Genomic DNA, 15,478 nt, shown 5'->3' on the forward strand with positions numbered 1-15,478 from the left:
AGAAGGGGGTGTCAGATTCCCTGGAATAGGAGTTAAGGATGGTTGTGAGCCACCACATGGGTGTGGGAGCCAAACTTGTGTCCTCTGCAAGAGTAGCCAGTAAGCGCTCTTACCTGCTGAGCCAGCTCTCCAGCCCCAAGAAAGCATGCTTCTGAGTAAGGACTTGGCTCACAGTCCCATAGCTAGTAAGGGACAGAACAGGGATGGTAACCTGTGTTCATTTTTTCTGTGCCTCAGGAAGGGAGAATGTCAGCCTGCTGGTAGCTAGCTTCTCCAGTGACGTGAGAGCTGCTGTAGAAATGGCTGAGTTAGGTGTGCCTATGCTGCTAGTGAAATATACATCAGGAGAACATTCTGGTTTCCACATAGAATATTTTGGGCTACCTGAAACCTCTTTCAATGAGAAATACCTCGAACTGTATACTCTGTTCCATGCTTTGTGGAGCTTACTAGAAAGTAAGAAAAAGCAACAGTGTTAAACATATGTGCTAAGTGCATAGCTGTCTTGGGAGGCTCTGCCAATCTTGATTCTATAATCTTGGTTATACACAAGATGAGGTTTGGGCCCTTGCAAGGAAGAAAGTACATCTTAGAGCCTGGCTGAATCCCTTAAATTTTTAGCCCTTAGTGAAAAAGATGATTGCATTTCTAAGGAAGAGACTCTGGTCTTCACATGATAGAGACATAACAAATATCACACACCCCAGGTACTTTTCGACAATACAGATGTCAGTTACAGACTACAACCTAAGTATTGGAAAATGCCTGAAGAACTAGAAGAAATACAAAGCAACATTGATTTTTATTTACATACTTATTTTGTGAGAAGGTGTACATGCCATAGAGTACATATATGGAGGTCAAAGGATAACTAATAGGAGTGGATTCTCCCCTTAAACTCTTGGGGTCTGGGGTTCAAACTCAGGTTGCAGATAGGACTTGAATTATCAGGCTTGTCAGCAAGTGTCTTTAACCACTGAGCCATCTCACTGGCTCAAAACACCATTTTTAAATGCCACATTTTCAAAAGGAAAACTGAACATCTGAAAATAAAACTGAGAAATTTTAAACCTTTAATATTAAAGATTAATAGTACATATGTAATGTAAAAATCCATCAAAATATATAATATATAAGGAGTTTCCCCCTCAACTATAAAATGAGAAATAAAGAAATAGAAATACATACTAAGGAGAAAAAACAAGGAAAATATAAGGAGACTTCATACATGGAGATCATGAAACTCAGGAAGACTAAAAAGAGTAAAAAGGGAGAGTATTTGAAAAGATCGTAAGTTTTCCAGCATGTATAATCAAAGCAAATATACATTATAAGAATAAAGCAATATTATAACTGTAGGAAACTAAGGTCAAAAGAGAAGATCTGAGCAAGTAATCAGCAGGATGTCTTCATAGGGGTTACAATAGCTGCAGCACATTTCTCCACAACAGCAGTTCAAGCAAAAGGCATTAGACTGTGTTCCAAAGTTCTAAGTCATCTATCTTGGAGTTGACATCCACCTACACTGCCATTTCAGAGTGGAGGTGAAGATCAGACTATCACACAAACCAGTGCAGGTAGAACCTAGCACAGCCATTGAGTGTGTCTCAGGAAGAAAGCAACTGAACTTACTTTTGTAAGAAGAAGAGAAGGAAGAATTGGTGAGGAATTGGATTTGTTAAAATGTAGATAACTGGCAGATGCATGGAGTAGCCACATGGGCTCCTGTACACACACACACACACACACACACACACACACACACACACACGGCCCACCCTTTTTAAGCCAGCGCCATGTTGCCGGCCTCACTCTTTCCCTCGACCATGTGTGTTTTCCACAGGCCTGTTCACGTCTGTCTCTTTCTTTCCTATCTTAATAAAAACTCTTGTAAAAAAATGTAGATAACTATATACTCTATAATAACAAAGTTGTTAATCAGGAGTACAAGCAATGTAGGAATTTATTAATTTATATCAGTATAACCCAGGAGTAGTTTAAAACAGTCTAAAGTTCTTCCATTATCTAGGACTATAAATAAAGATGGTTTACATTTTGTTATCTATGCAGTTAAATTCTTAACAGAATCCACAAAATAACTTCTGAGTCAGTAAAGGAGAAAAGAGGGAGAGATTTTAATAAATATGTTTAGATACTAAGTTATAATCTTAAGAGATTCACCAAACAGTTATAAATAGAATGTTTAACTTCTCAGTAAGTGCAGGGAAAATAAGGAAGTGCAGGGAAAATAAGGAAAATTTAGTTAATTTTAAAAAGTAAAAGAACCTTAAACTAAATAAAAACATAGACAGTAAGGTGTCTGTAATACCAGGCGGTGGTGGCGCACACCTTTAATCCAGCACTCAGGAGGCAGAGGCAGAGGCAGGCGATCTCTGAGTTTGAGGCCAGCCTGGTCTACAGAGTGAGATGTAGGAAAGCCTGGGATACACAGAGAAACCCTGTCTTGAAAAACCAAAGTAAATAAATAAACAGACAAATAGACAGACAGACAAACAGACAAATATATATAGATGGACTTAGTGGCACCTGCCTATAGGCAGTTCAAATTTCCAGGAGGCTGAAATGGGAAATCCTTAAGCCCAGGCATTTGGGTCAAATTTAGGAAACATAGGAAGACCTCCTCTCAAAAAATAAATAAATAAATAAATAAATATTTCGATACTGTGGTTATCATGAAAAAATTTTAATTACAACATAGCATTTGTAACAGATACTACTTAAATGTAATAACATAAAAACATTGATAGTAGCTACCAGAGATGATGGCACATGCCTTTAATCTAGCACTTGGGAGGCAGAGGCAGAGGCAGGTGAATCTATGCATTCAGAGACAGCCTAGTCTATATAGCAAGCTCCAGGCAAGCATGGATACATAGTAAAATCCTATATTAAGTATACACACACACACACACACACACACACACACACACGTGTGAGAGAGAGAGAGAGAGAACATAAAAGATAGTAACAGACAAACTTTATCAAGATAAAATTGATATAAAGTATACTTAAACGGAGATGTTAATACTAAAAAGCATTAAAAGAAGTCACTAGGTGATGATTAATAAATACAGTTCACCAAGAAAACAAAACAGTCATAGTATATGTGCTTCATAAAAATAGCCTCAGAGTACATGTAGAAAAAAGTGATTGATTATCAGCGGAGGTGTGGGAATTCTTGCCTTAGGAAGATATAAGTACTGTCTAGCCTTTCCTTATAAGGCCCAATGACAAAGCAAAGTTCATCCTAGGAATTCAGTGAGTTCATTGGGCATACTTCCAGAGCACAGTGAAGGGTTGCTTGCAGGAATGGAAATGACCTCACACCAGCTGCACTGGAAAGTTATCTTCATCCAGCATGGATGATGGCTTTCCCATAGTTACATAAGTAGGTGGAGTTCCTCTCTCCACATAACCTTCTCCAGCCTATGTACTCTAGTACCTCGCTAGACCCTAAGACTGTGTGCAGTTATGGCAGAATTGCATACAAACGCCTCGGGACTACAGAAGAGAGCAGCCAGATCTCTGGATTTCACCCTTCCTCTGTCCTTCTCTGAGGGAACATCACCAGGCTGCTAGTGCTGGTCTGTTGTAAGCAGACACAGCTGCTCTGAAGATGGCAGCTGTTCTGCTCAGAGGGTCTCATTCTATAACACACAGCAAAACTGGAAAACCTGCAATCAGTACGAAATATTTCCATGTGCATCTCTCAGTTATTGATAAATAAGGCAGATAGAAATTAATATATCAATCAGTATCATTGATCAGCTTTTAAAGCATCATTTATTCCTACTTTATAGGAATTAATAGTTTGATAATAATTTTTAAAATATCATTCATGGATAAAATGGAATATTAATATGCTAAAAAAAATGTTAGTTAAAAAAGCATGAGGAACTGGCAAGATTGCTCAGTGGGTAAAGATGCTCACCGACAAGCCTGATAACCCTAGTCTTATCCCTGCGACCCATATAGTAGAAAAAGACAACTCCCATAAGTTATATTTTAACTACATATGTGCCATAGCACATACACCCCACATGTCCACATACAAAATAAATAAATGTAACAAAAAATTTAAAGCATGATATATTTATAAAGGAGATTTAAATTTTTATACAGGAATAATCTATATTGAAGTTTTAAGTGGAAAGGCTATCATGTTCATAGGTAAGATTTAATGTTGTCAGTAATAAAGGTTATTTCTTCCCAAATCAACCTATAAATGCATTGCAGTTCCAGTTGAGATCCAAATAAGGTTTTTCTATCTAACTTGAAAAGCTGATTAATTCATTTAAACGATGGAGAAAAAACAACTCAAAATAATACTGAAGAATGACAGAGTAGAGGGACACTTCCAACCAGGTTTTCATTACTAGAAGAAAAGAATAGAGTGGACAATTAATTTATTTGAAGTTTGATCTGTGTAGCTACCTCACAAATTAAAGGTAGGTCTGAATATTTCTGTTTGTTATCTAGGAACCGCCATCACCCTCCCACAACTTCTTCAGAATGGGAATGAAGTTAGAAGCTGTAGACAGGAAGAACCCTCATTTCATTTGCCCAGCCACTATTGGAGAAGTCCGAGGCTCAGAGGTCCTTGTCACTTTTGACGGGTGGCGAGGGGCGTTTGACTACTGGTGCCGCTTTGACTCCCGGGACATCTTTCCTGTGGGCTGGTGCTCTTTGACTGGAGATAACCTGCAGCCACCTGGCACCAAAGGTAAAGAACCCTGCAGTCCCCGAAGCCAGAGCTGAGACAGTGAGAGAAAGAAACTCCGGGTCTGTTGTGGTCAGTGTGTCTTTACTAGCACACTTCACTGTAGGCAGGGAGAATGAGGGCTGGTTCCTCAGGTACAAACCAAGGGCTGCCAGAGAATAGCCAGAAACAGTGCAGAAGTAAGGTCAGATGAAGGCAGACATGGAATTCGGGATAAAGGATAACAGTCTCTCTTCTAAATAGCCCAACTTATTCTCAGGCGACTCCTGCTTTTGCCTCAACCCATTTCAAAGTTTGGAAATGTCATTCTCAAGGCAAAAATCTCCCCCAAGCCTTGAGAGTTGTGTAATGAGCTAGGTAACACTGTTGATGGACATTTCAGAAACACCACAACGGGGTAGACAAGGTAGAGCCTTTGAAATAAGGCATTTGAGGATAGGCTGTAGCTCTGCCCTTCAACAACAGTTAATTCACCTCTCTAAACCTCAATTCCCATTTATAAAAGAATACCTACTTCAAAAAGCTCTTGAGAGGAATAAATGAAATCACATGGACAAAATACACATGTCTTGAAAATAGCAAGCTCAAAGAAATTTCTGTTGTATTTCTGTAGCTATTCTATAATACAGTTATATTATACATGTTATACTAGACAATTATTATGCTACGTCACCATTATTATAGTACTATTACTGTAACATTAACCACTACAAATGGAGTATATATAGCATACTAAAGTAGTGCCACAGACTAAATGAAACATAAATAATACTTCTAATGATGATAGTGGAGATCACCTGTTAATCCCACAGGCGTGAGAAGAAAGACCACATGGCCAAATTAATTAAAGCAAGCTTTTAAAAAAAAAAAAAAATTCCTGCACATGGGCTGTTTCTCCCTAAGGCAGAGATCAGCATTGGACCTTGGAAAGATAAGGGTTTTGATAGTTCAGGAGTAGATTTCCAAATGGGAGAATAGTCAGGGTTACAGAAGCAGAACATAAACATACCAAGTTGGTCATAACAACCTCCTGAAATAAAGAGATGGTTACAAGGTGGTCATAACAACTTTTTGAGAAAAAAAAAAAAAACAGGTAGGGTTGCAAGATGGTTATAAATAACTTTCTGAATCAAAGGCATGGTTGCCATTTCCTGGAACAGACAATACAGAACCATTTGTAGTTACAATTACAGGTGGGGCATAGCCCAATCCTTAAGAAACAGATTTAATCATAAACAGGAATGAGCCTAGTTTGTCTTTACTATAAGATGACTTATTCAAGCCCAAGATGGAGGTAGGCTATTTTATCATATCCAAGAGAGATTTTGAGATAGTCTTAGCAGCAAAAATAATAACTCTATTCTCTTAAGTCTAAAGCTTACCAATAAATCTAAAAGAATTGAAAATTACCCTGTTGTCTCAGAATTTCTTTTCTGAACATTTATAGAATGCATTCATTAATCAACCAAATATTTATTAAATGCCTAGCTATAAGCCAAGCTGAGGATTCAGCAGTGACACAAATGGACAGACTTCCTACTTTCATGGCACTTCTGTCCTAGTGATGTGAGGCAGACATAAATATTTATAATAAATCGGGTAATAAGGTCATTTCAATGGTTACAGACATCACTAGTTCAGTGGTAGACTATGTGCCATACCATAAGCGAGGTCCTGGCTTCAGTCTTCAACACATACAAAGAAGGTCATATTTTAAATGTATATTTTGAAAAAGTTTTAACATAAATATATATCCATGGTACCATTACCATAATCAAAATAGTGACTATGTCTGTCATCCCCCAAAGTTTCTTTGTGGAGCCCTCTCCACTTCTTTACTCAGAATTTTTTTTCAGGAAAATTTGTCTGTAAAGTTGTTATTTAAATTGAGACCTGAGAGATAAAAAGGAGCCGTCTGGGGAAAGAGAGTACAGGCGTGCAGATAGAACCACTGACACTGTGCTGCTAACATGCATGAGCAAAATGAAGATGTAAGGAGCATGTAGGCTTAGGGGGAAGGTGGCATCACTAGGTGCTGTAAAGGAAAGCAACAGCCTCATCATGTGGGGCTTTCTAAGCCAGAGTGGCAGTTTGGGACTTTGTTCTAAATTAATTGGAGAACAATATAGGGATGCCAGTGTTTTCAAATTGTTGTCTAGAAATATGCTAGGTTGTATTCATAGCTACCTTGGGATACATGCAACCTGGTCACCAGTCGGACATACCTACAGGGAATGAAGGCATTTGATTTATTGTTTGAAATCACTTTCTAGAATGTAAAAGAACACTTATAGCTCAGCTATAGAAAAGATAAATAACCCAGTTTTAAAATAGGCAAGATGTTAATTAACAAATGAATAAAGATACACACACACACACACACACACACACTATGGAATTTAATTTTCCCATAATAAAAAATGAAATCACATTTGTAGAAAAATGGATACAACTGGGACTTACCATATTAAGCAAAATAAACCAGACTCAGAAAGACAAATACACATATTTTATTTGTGGACTCTGGGTGTGTGTGTGTGTGTGTGTGTGTGTATGTGTGTGTGTATGTGTATGTATGTGTGTGTGTGTGTGTGTGTGTGTGTGTGTAGGTCATAGCTGAGGAAAAGTTCTTGAGGGGGAATAAGGAGAAAGTGGCAATAATGTAATAAACACAACATGAAAAAAGAAGGTGTAACTATCTGCAAGAGATAAGGAAACTAGCAAGAGGGAATGTGGGAGTACTCTAGGGGAGGAGGGTCAATAAGAACAAAGTATAATTAGACACAGGTGTGAAAATGCCATACTGAATGAAACCCATTACTGTGTATGATAACTTATAAACAGGCAAATTATTTAGGTAGTTATTTCTCCAGAGAATATATGCAAATGGTCATTAAATCACAGTGCAATGCCACCTCACACCCACTCATACAGCTGCAATCAAACATGGATAGTGCTAAGTATTATAAAAGATACAGAACAATTGGACTCCTCATACATTGCTGGTAAGGTGGTAAATGCTGCAAACACATTAGAAAACAGTTTGGAAGTTACGATAGCTGGATGTAGTTACTGTATGGCCCAGAATTTCCACTCATAGGTATATATAACCCCCCCAAAACAGAAAACACGTCCCTATAAAACAGGAGTGTGTTGGCCACACTGTTTATTACAGCTCAAACGTTGAAACAACCTTAATACTCCCCAAGAACAGATAAATAAAATGCAGTATATCCACTTAGTAAGATATTATTTGGCAACAAAAAAGGGAATGAACTGCTGATCGTGCTGTAGCACAGCTATACTGTACAGTGTGTTAAGTAGGAGGATTGATTGGTTTCAGTTAGTGATGCTGAGGCAGAGGGATCTTGGAGCAAGGTGAGAGGAAACAGACTTTTTATCTCTTCTATATGCTGTAAGAAACACATGTCCTGGATCAGGGTAAGAAATTTATTGCCATCCCCCTGCTTGCCTGAAAGGCTCTGGGAAGCAGCAAGTGCCTTGGAACTGATAGTGGAATTATTTTAGTTTACTTAAAGCAAAAACCAGACAAGCTCTTTTCTCCAGGTTTTGTTCATGAGTAGATTGATTTCATATGTTCTTGCTTTGAAAGTTCTGTTCTGTTACTGGAAATGTAGACCCACCAGGAAGGCCACAGAGCCAAAATTGCTGGGAGGCTGTCTCCAGCCACTGCTAGCCACACACCCCTCCTGACTGCACCCATGCTGATAAGAAGTATGCCTCACTGTGTGGTTTATGCTTCCAAGGAGACAGGCTCTCTGCTGTCTGCTCTTTCTTTCAGAAAGCCATAGACTTTCACTGACAAATGGCCAGAAGGACCAGACTTGGAGGACAGAGACCATCCACAGCATTTCCAGCATTTACCCTATCTCTTTCCCTCCAATAATGCTTCTGGCTCCTCCCTCCTACTTCAGTAGGTCCCAAAGTGAGAGGTTTAGTGAGCTTCCTGCCCTGACTAGGAAGCAAGTGACACAATGTGGAAGGAATGTGATTATGCAATCCGTTTCAGAAAACAAGATGTTTCCTGTATGTAAGCCTGTTTGTTCCCTTTCTGGCTATAATGCCTCCTCATCTTTCCTACCTTCTGGTCATTAGTATGCAAATGTTTAAAATTCAAAGTAAAATAGGAATGTTTCTTGTTGTGGTAAGAAAAACTAATGCTTAATGTTTTTTCACACATATTGTTTGATTTATTTTCCCTGTAACTTTAGGCATAATTATTTTCAGATACATTTTACTTATGAGAAAACTGAAGCTTCAAGTGACTTGGTATGTGCTGTGTGAGGAGAGACGATTGTCAGGCCAGTACACAGAGCTACACTGCCCTTACACATCAGCCCCACACATCACCTCAGTTCTCCTCCACAGGCCTGTACATTTTTCAGAATTATTAACTAATTAATTCTTTTCTCAGTCCAACCACAGTTTCCCCTCTCTCCCTACTTTCCTCCCTCATCCACTCTTCAGAAAAGTGTAGGACTTCCTTGTATATCAGCCAGCCATGGCATATCAAGTTGCAATAAGACTAGGCAGACTAAGTAGGCACCTCCTTTCCTATTGAGGCTGGATGAGCCAATTCAGTAAGAGAAAAGGGTCCCAAAAGCAGCTAACAGAGTCAGAGACAGCCCTTGTACCTGTTAGGAGCTCCACAAGAAGACCAAGCTACACAACTGTAGCATACTTGTGGAGAGCCTAGGTTAGTCCCATGCAGGCTCTGTGCTTGGGATTCAGTCTCTGAGCCCCTATGAGCCCAGGTCAGTTGATTCTGTAGTATTTCTTATTGTGTCCTTGACCCCTCTGGCTCCCATGTCCTTAGGCCTCCTCCTCTTCCACAGGATTCCTGGAGGTCTGCCTAGGTTTGGTGTGGGTCTCTGCATCTGTTTCTGTTGTGTAGTTGCAGAGTGAAGCCTTTCTGATGACAATTAAGGCCCATGCTTTTCAAAGCTTCTTTTGAGATCCTAGATTTGGCCTTCCAGGTCCTGACTGGGAATAGCAAAGAGACTATATTAACAGAGCTCTAAGTAGGTTCTAGGCTCAGTGAGACCACAAACCTGTTTTGTCTTTGAACAAATCATTCTGAATGAGGGAGGCTTAAGTGGGGCTTTGAAGAGCCTTGGTCTTTAAAAGTCCCATGTATTAATAATCTTGGGAACAGGTAGCTAATGACTTGTGACTTTGTCCCCTACTTAATTCCAGAGAGTCAATTCACCTACTGCTCAACTCTGCTGTTCACAACCTCCTCTCTCCTTTACTAAGCCAGGCATATGCCTGTTAGCTCCTAAACTCATGGCTGCAGCTACTAAGTAGCCAACTAACTCAGGGTTCTTGGTTATAAAAAGTAATAGGTTTTCTCCCCCTCCTCCCATAATTAAAGCTTCTCTGCCGACACAGTAAGCCAGATCAAGTCGGACTGAAAAACTATAACAACAGGTTTATTTGAGCAAAGCAACTACCCGGCAGGTTCTCCAGTCCCAGAGATGGAGGCAGGGAGAAGCTGCGCCCACAAACGAAAGCAGGGAGACTTTATAGGTTGTAGGTAAGGGGTGATGACATGTCTGCCACTAGCCGGGTTTGTGCCCAAGTGTGGTCAAAAGCTGAGCACTTTAGGCAGGGACTTGGGCAGAGGCAACTTCAGGGGAGGAGGCTGCAGTAGCTGCCAAGAATGCGGACCTGGGTTTTTGGGCACCGTTCCTCTGCTCAGAGACTCTGTGGTTTGAAGAGAGAGATGGAGAGAGGGAGGAAGGGAGGGAGGGAGGAGGGAGGGAGGGAGGGAGGAAGGGAGGGAAAGAGGGAGGAGGGAGGGAGGGAAAGAGGGAGGAGGGAGGAAGGGAGGGAAAGAGGGAGGAGGGAGGGAGGGAGGAAGGAAGGGGGCTTTCTTGGTCATTCAGGGAGGAGCTGGCGGTTCTAACCAAACAAAAAGCGAAGGCTTTTATTTGGTTTTTTTAGCTTATCATTTTTAAGCAACTCAAAACCAAAACAGTGCATGCTTTATTTTTAAATGCAAAAAGTACAAGAAAGAACTCATCGCATTTAGCATACTAATCAAGCCTCAGTCGTCAAAAGTTATTCAACTTCTCCTTGCTTTGACTTGATTTCCAGCATAGCTTAGTTCTTAAGAACTTTCATAAGATGAGGAAAACAGACACATTCTACATCGTACTCATATTTTATTTAAAAAATCAATATATTGCTATTCTGGATTATATCACACATTATTCTGTTAATTGGAACTGTCTGCTCAAGTCCAGTGTCCAGTGAAGGTACCACCTTTGAGCATATCTACTGATATACATGGTTATCCAGACTTCTTCCATCTTTAATTCATCTATTCTGCCTGTGACAGGTTTCACTATGCAAAGAGAAAACTTAAAAATATGACTCAATGCTTCAGTTAGGTGCATTATTACCCTCATCTGGATGGTAAGCAGTTGGTTGTTTACAGACCAATCTGTCAGAATGTATCTTAATTTTTTTTTCTTCTGTAAAGTGTCTTTTCTTTTTGTTGTTCTTGTAAAACTAAATAGCAAGCAGTGTGTCTTAGTTATTGTTCTATTGCTGTGAAGAGACACAATGACCAAGGCAGCCCTTATAAAGGAAAGAATTTAATTGGAGACTTGCTTACAGTTTTCAGGGCCTTAGTCCATTATCATCATGGCAGGGAGAATAGCAGCAGGCAGATGTGGTGCTGGAGAAGTGGCTAAGAGCTAGCTACATCCTGATCCCTGATCGTAGCCTCAGAGAGACAGAGAGACAGAAACAGACTGGACTTAGCATGGGTTTTTGAAACCTAAAAGCCCATCTCCAGGGACATACTTCCTCTAACAAGGCCACACCTTCTCCAAAAAGGCCATACTTCCTAATCCTTCTAATCCTTTCAAATAGTGCCACTCCCTGATTAGTAAGCATTCAAATATAGGAGCTTATTCTTATTCAGACCACCACAAAATGCTACAGTCACTTTCAGATTCTGAGACACAAAGGGAGATGCTTAAAATATAATCCCAGACTATAGATGGGAAGGATAGAGACAAGAACAGCACAGCTAAGGCCCATTTCAGGTCATATCTGAGTTGTTATTAGCTGGCTTAAGGGAACCCTGCTTTTAGAGGTCACAGTTTTGTGAGTAGGTAGGCCGCTTATAACATTTTAGGACCAATGCACCAAATTTTAGGACAAATGCACCTAGGTTGGAGGACTGGAGATTGAAGATCAGGAAAATTCCAGGTTAAGGAACAACTAAGCTAAAACTTGAGGAATGAAAAAATAGAGGCAGAGTTCTAGCTAGCAGTGGAAAAAGATAGGCCCAAAATTTTGTTCTTGGTGGTGATTTATTTTATTTTATTTTTTTATGTGTATGAGCCTTTTGCCTTCATATATGTCTGTGCATGCCTAGTGCCAGTAAGGGCCAGAAGACAGCATCAGCTATGAGGAACTGGTATTATAGGTAGTTATGAGCCTCTATGTAGATGCTGAGAAGTGAACTTGGGTCCTGTAGAAGAATAGCTAGTGCTCTTAACTGTTGAGCCATCTCCCCAGCTCCTGTGGTGGTTTTTAAGACAGAGTCTTGCTCTTTAGCCCCAGTTGGCCTGGAACCCACTAATGTAGACCAGGGTGGCCCAGAACTTGCAACCATTTTCTTGCTTCCTATGGGCTAGGATTACAGCTGTACACCACTCTACCTGGCTCTCAGGGTTTAAAACAATAAAATAAAGAAGTAAAGTTGAAGACAGAAAAAAAAACTGAGTTTCTAGATCATAAGAAGAGGAGCAGAGATGAGACTAAAAAGGAGGGCATATGAAATGCAAAGCTCCCCACAGTGGCCACTTGACAGACCTGGGTCTTTACCTTATAAGCCATGAAGACTGTTGAATGATTGAAAGTGGCAAAGTTACAGGTCAGGTTCATGTTCAGGAGAGCAATCTTGGCAGCAGAGGATGGATGGTGTTTGGAAGTGACAAGAGGAGGCAGCTAGCAAGCACTAAAGTCTGGTATTCCAGGTGCAGGGAGAAAGAGATGACTGAAAGAGAAAGGCTGGAGCCATACCTCTCTCTTAAGGATGCTGAGATGGAAGGTCTTGACATTTATTTAAGAAGCTGTCCTTATACACTGTGAAGTCAGTGTAGGATGTCAGTATAAGCATTAATGAAGAGCTAAAGTTCTCTTTTCTGTCTCAAGGAATTTAGTTTTTTTAAAACCTAAATCTGTGTTAAATGGAAATAATTTATTAATTGCATCTTTATATCCCTTGCATATGTCAAGACATAGTTACTCAGTAATCTTGTTGGGTAAGGTAGGGTATACTACTGTATGTCCTGATCCATTTCAGTTATCTTCTTGGGAAGTCATCGTTCAGACATTATTCACTTGATTATGGAAATGGCAGAACTGCTAATATTTACTAACATTGTATGAGCAGATTAAAGGCCGTTTTAACTAGTATTCTTTTTCTAATTTTGGGAACTTGATGGCCAGCATTAAGAATGGCACATACCACCTCCACGTTTATAAATACTTGTACATCTCTGTACGTGGACTACCTCTTGACTCTACTCAGATTCCATTTCTAATAATCTGTAAGACATGGTCTCTGCAGGAAACTTCTGATAGCTAGGCTGCTCCTCTGAGTCTCTTAAGGAAGTATTCAGTAACCATGCCAAAAAGAAAAAAAAGGGAAAAGGTATGTGAATCTTGGTTTGGTTAATGAGTAAAGTAAATTCTTTTATACACTGAATGAGAACAGCTGCTTTTCTCTTTTTACACCTTACTTTTTATAGCTCTGGCACATGGCACATCATTGCTAATAAACTGTCTCCACTGTTTCCCTGAACTAATATACTATTTCCTCCTTCAGTTCACACAAAATACACAATGTGTCAGTATTCTAGCTTTGGCCTTGTGATCTCATCAAACTCAGTGATGAACTTTATCATTACTTTGACCTTGACTTTTATTTACACATCTCCCCAACATGTATAGAGCATCTCCTATTAGCAGTGAGAAGCTCAGTGGAAGTTGTAGAAAATGTCTACCCTAAAGGTAGATTGAAATTTGAAATGAAAAGGTGGGTTTGTAGATGCAAAGCCCCATAATGAATGGCCTACAACGTCATAGTTATAGCTAATCTAAAATGCCCGGGCATCCCAGTTAAAAGTTACACACTTAGGCATGGAAGTATTCAATTATGATCAGGAAAAAATATTTTTTGATGTGAGATTTGTGCAATGAGCCACTGTTCCATAAATAATCTTCTCTTGATTTCATGCTTATGGAAACAAATATAAATAGAAACATGGAAAAATGAGGTGTAGTACTCACTATATTATGAAGCAGACAACGTGGGTTCTCCCACTCGTTCTAGTCATATTTGCTCAGGTGGCCAACATCTTTAGATATATAGGTAAAATAGAAGAGAGGCGTGCCTCGCTTCTAAATACCTTAAGCTGCCCCTTAGTGTTGACAGTCATCACTTCTGCTCTTGCTGATGTCCAGATGCTTGAGAATGGTAGCAGGTTTTGCTATATGTAGCAGTATCTTTCAAATTCCTGGAAACAGAGAGGTGTGACTTAAGCCATTCACAGAGTTGATCAAAACTGCCATTTTCTTGGAAATATGTGGAACTCATGAAGGTTTGATGGACAGGCTTTTATTGTATCCTGGACCAGGATCAGTGCATACTGACTTTAAGACCCCTCTGCTTTTTAAATTTTTATTTCATTAAATATTTTATAAAAGTGTATGGTGTATCTTGATCCTATTTGAGCCTCACTTCCCCACTCCAACTCTTCCAAGGAACCCCAATTATGTCTCCCTCCCAACTTCATGTCCTTTCATATTTATTTGTTTTTTTATTTACTTATTTAACCCACTGAGCCCAATAGTACTGCCTGTATATGCAAGAGCATGAGTTCATCCACTGTGGCATAGGGAATCTAGGCGTCAAAATACTCCTGGGAAAAAACAAAAGACTCTTCCTTACCTAGTAGCCATCAGCTGCTAACAGCTTCTCAGCTAGGGATGAGGCTAGGATACCCTCTGTGTTCCATGCTGGAATTTTTAAGTGGGTTGATTTTGTGCAGAGCTTGTGCAGGTAACCACAGCAGCTATGAATTCCTGTGTACAGCAGCTATGTCATGTCCAAAGGTCAGCATTTCACATCACTCCTCTCCACCCTCTGGCTTTCTCTTTCTTTCCATTCCATCTTTGGAGATGTCTCCTGATCTCTGGGAGAGTGGTGGTACAGCTGTCCATCTAGGCTGAGAACTCATAGTTGCTTGGTCTGAGCACTTAGATATGCCCCTTAAGTAAATTAGTCTTAGGAAATCAATAATTTTTGTGTTAGTAAATTCCTCTCAGTCCCCTAGATGATTTGGAAATATTACAGTTATAAATGAGCATTTTAGGGGGGTGGGGATTTAGCTCAGTGCTAGAGTGCTTGCCTAGCAAGTGCAAGGTCCTGGGTTCGGTCCTTGGGTCCAGAAAAAAAATTTTTTTTTTTTTTAATTTAAGCCAGGCAGTGGTGACACACGCCTGTAATCCCAGCACTCGGGAGGCAGAGGCAGGTGGATCTCTGTGAGTTTGAGGCCAGACTGGGCTACCAAGTGAGTTCCAGGAAAGGCGCAAAGCTACACAGAGAAACCCTGTCTCGAAAAACATACATACATACATACATACATACATACATACATACATAAATAAATAAAGCGAGCATTTCTGGGT

General features: G+C 39.9%; 1 protein-coding gene across 11 annotated transcripts in view; it reads left to right on the plus strand.

The window, feature by feature from the left end:
* Positions 1-15,478, plus strand: part of Scmh1 (Scm polycomb group protein homolog 1) — a 156,342-nt gene that overhangs the window by 90,658 nt on the left and 50,206 nt on the right. For all 11 annotated transcript variants that reach the window (XM_036178158.1, XM_036178155.1, XM_036178154.1 and 8 more), the window contains one exon: positions 4,501-4,744. In XM_036178158.1, the coding sequence (XP_036034051.1) occupies positions 4,501-4,744 (244 nt within the window). The remainder of the gene's footprint in view (positions 1-4,500; positions 4,745-15,478) is intronic.

The sequence above is a fragment of the Onychomys torridus genome, chromosome 2 (assembly GCF_903995425.1).
Source record: "Onychomys torridus chromosome 2, mOncTor1.1, whole genome shotgun sequence".
Lineage (NCBI taxonomy): Eukaryota > Metazoa > Chordata > Mammalia > Rodentia > Cricetidae > Onychomys > Onychomys torridus.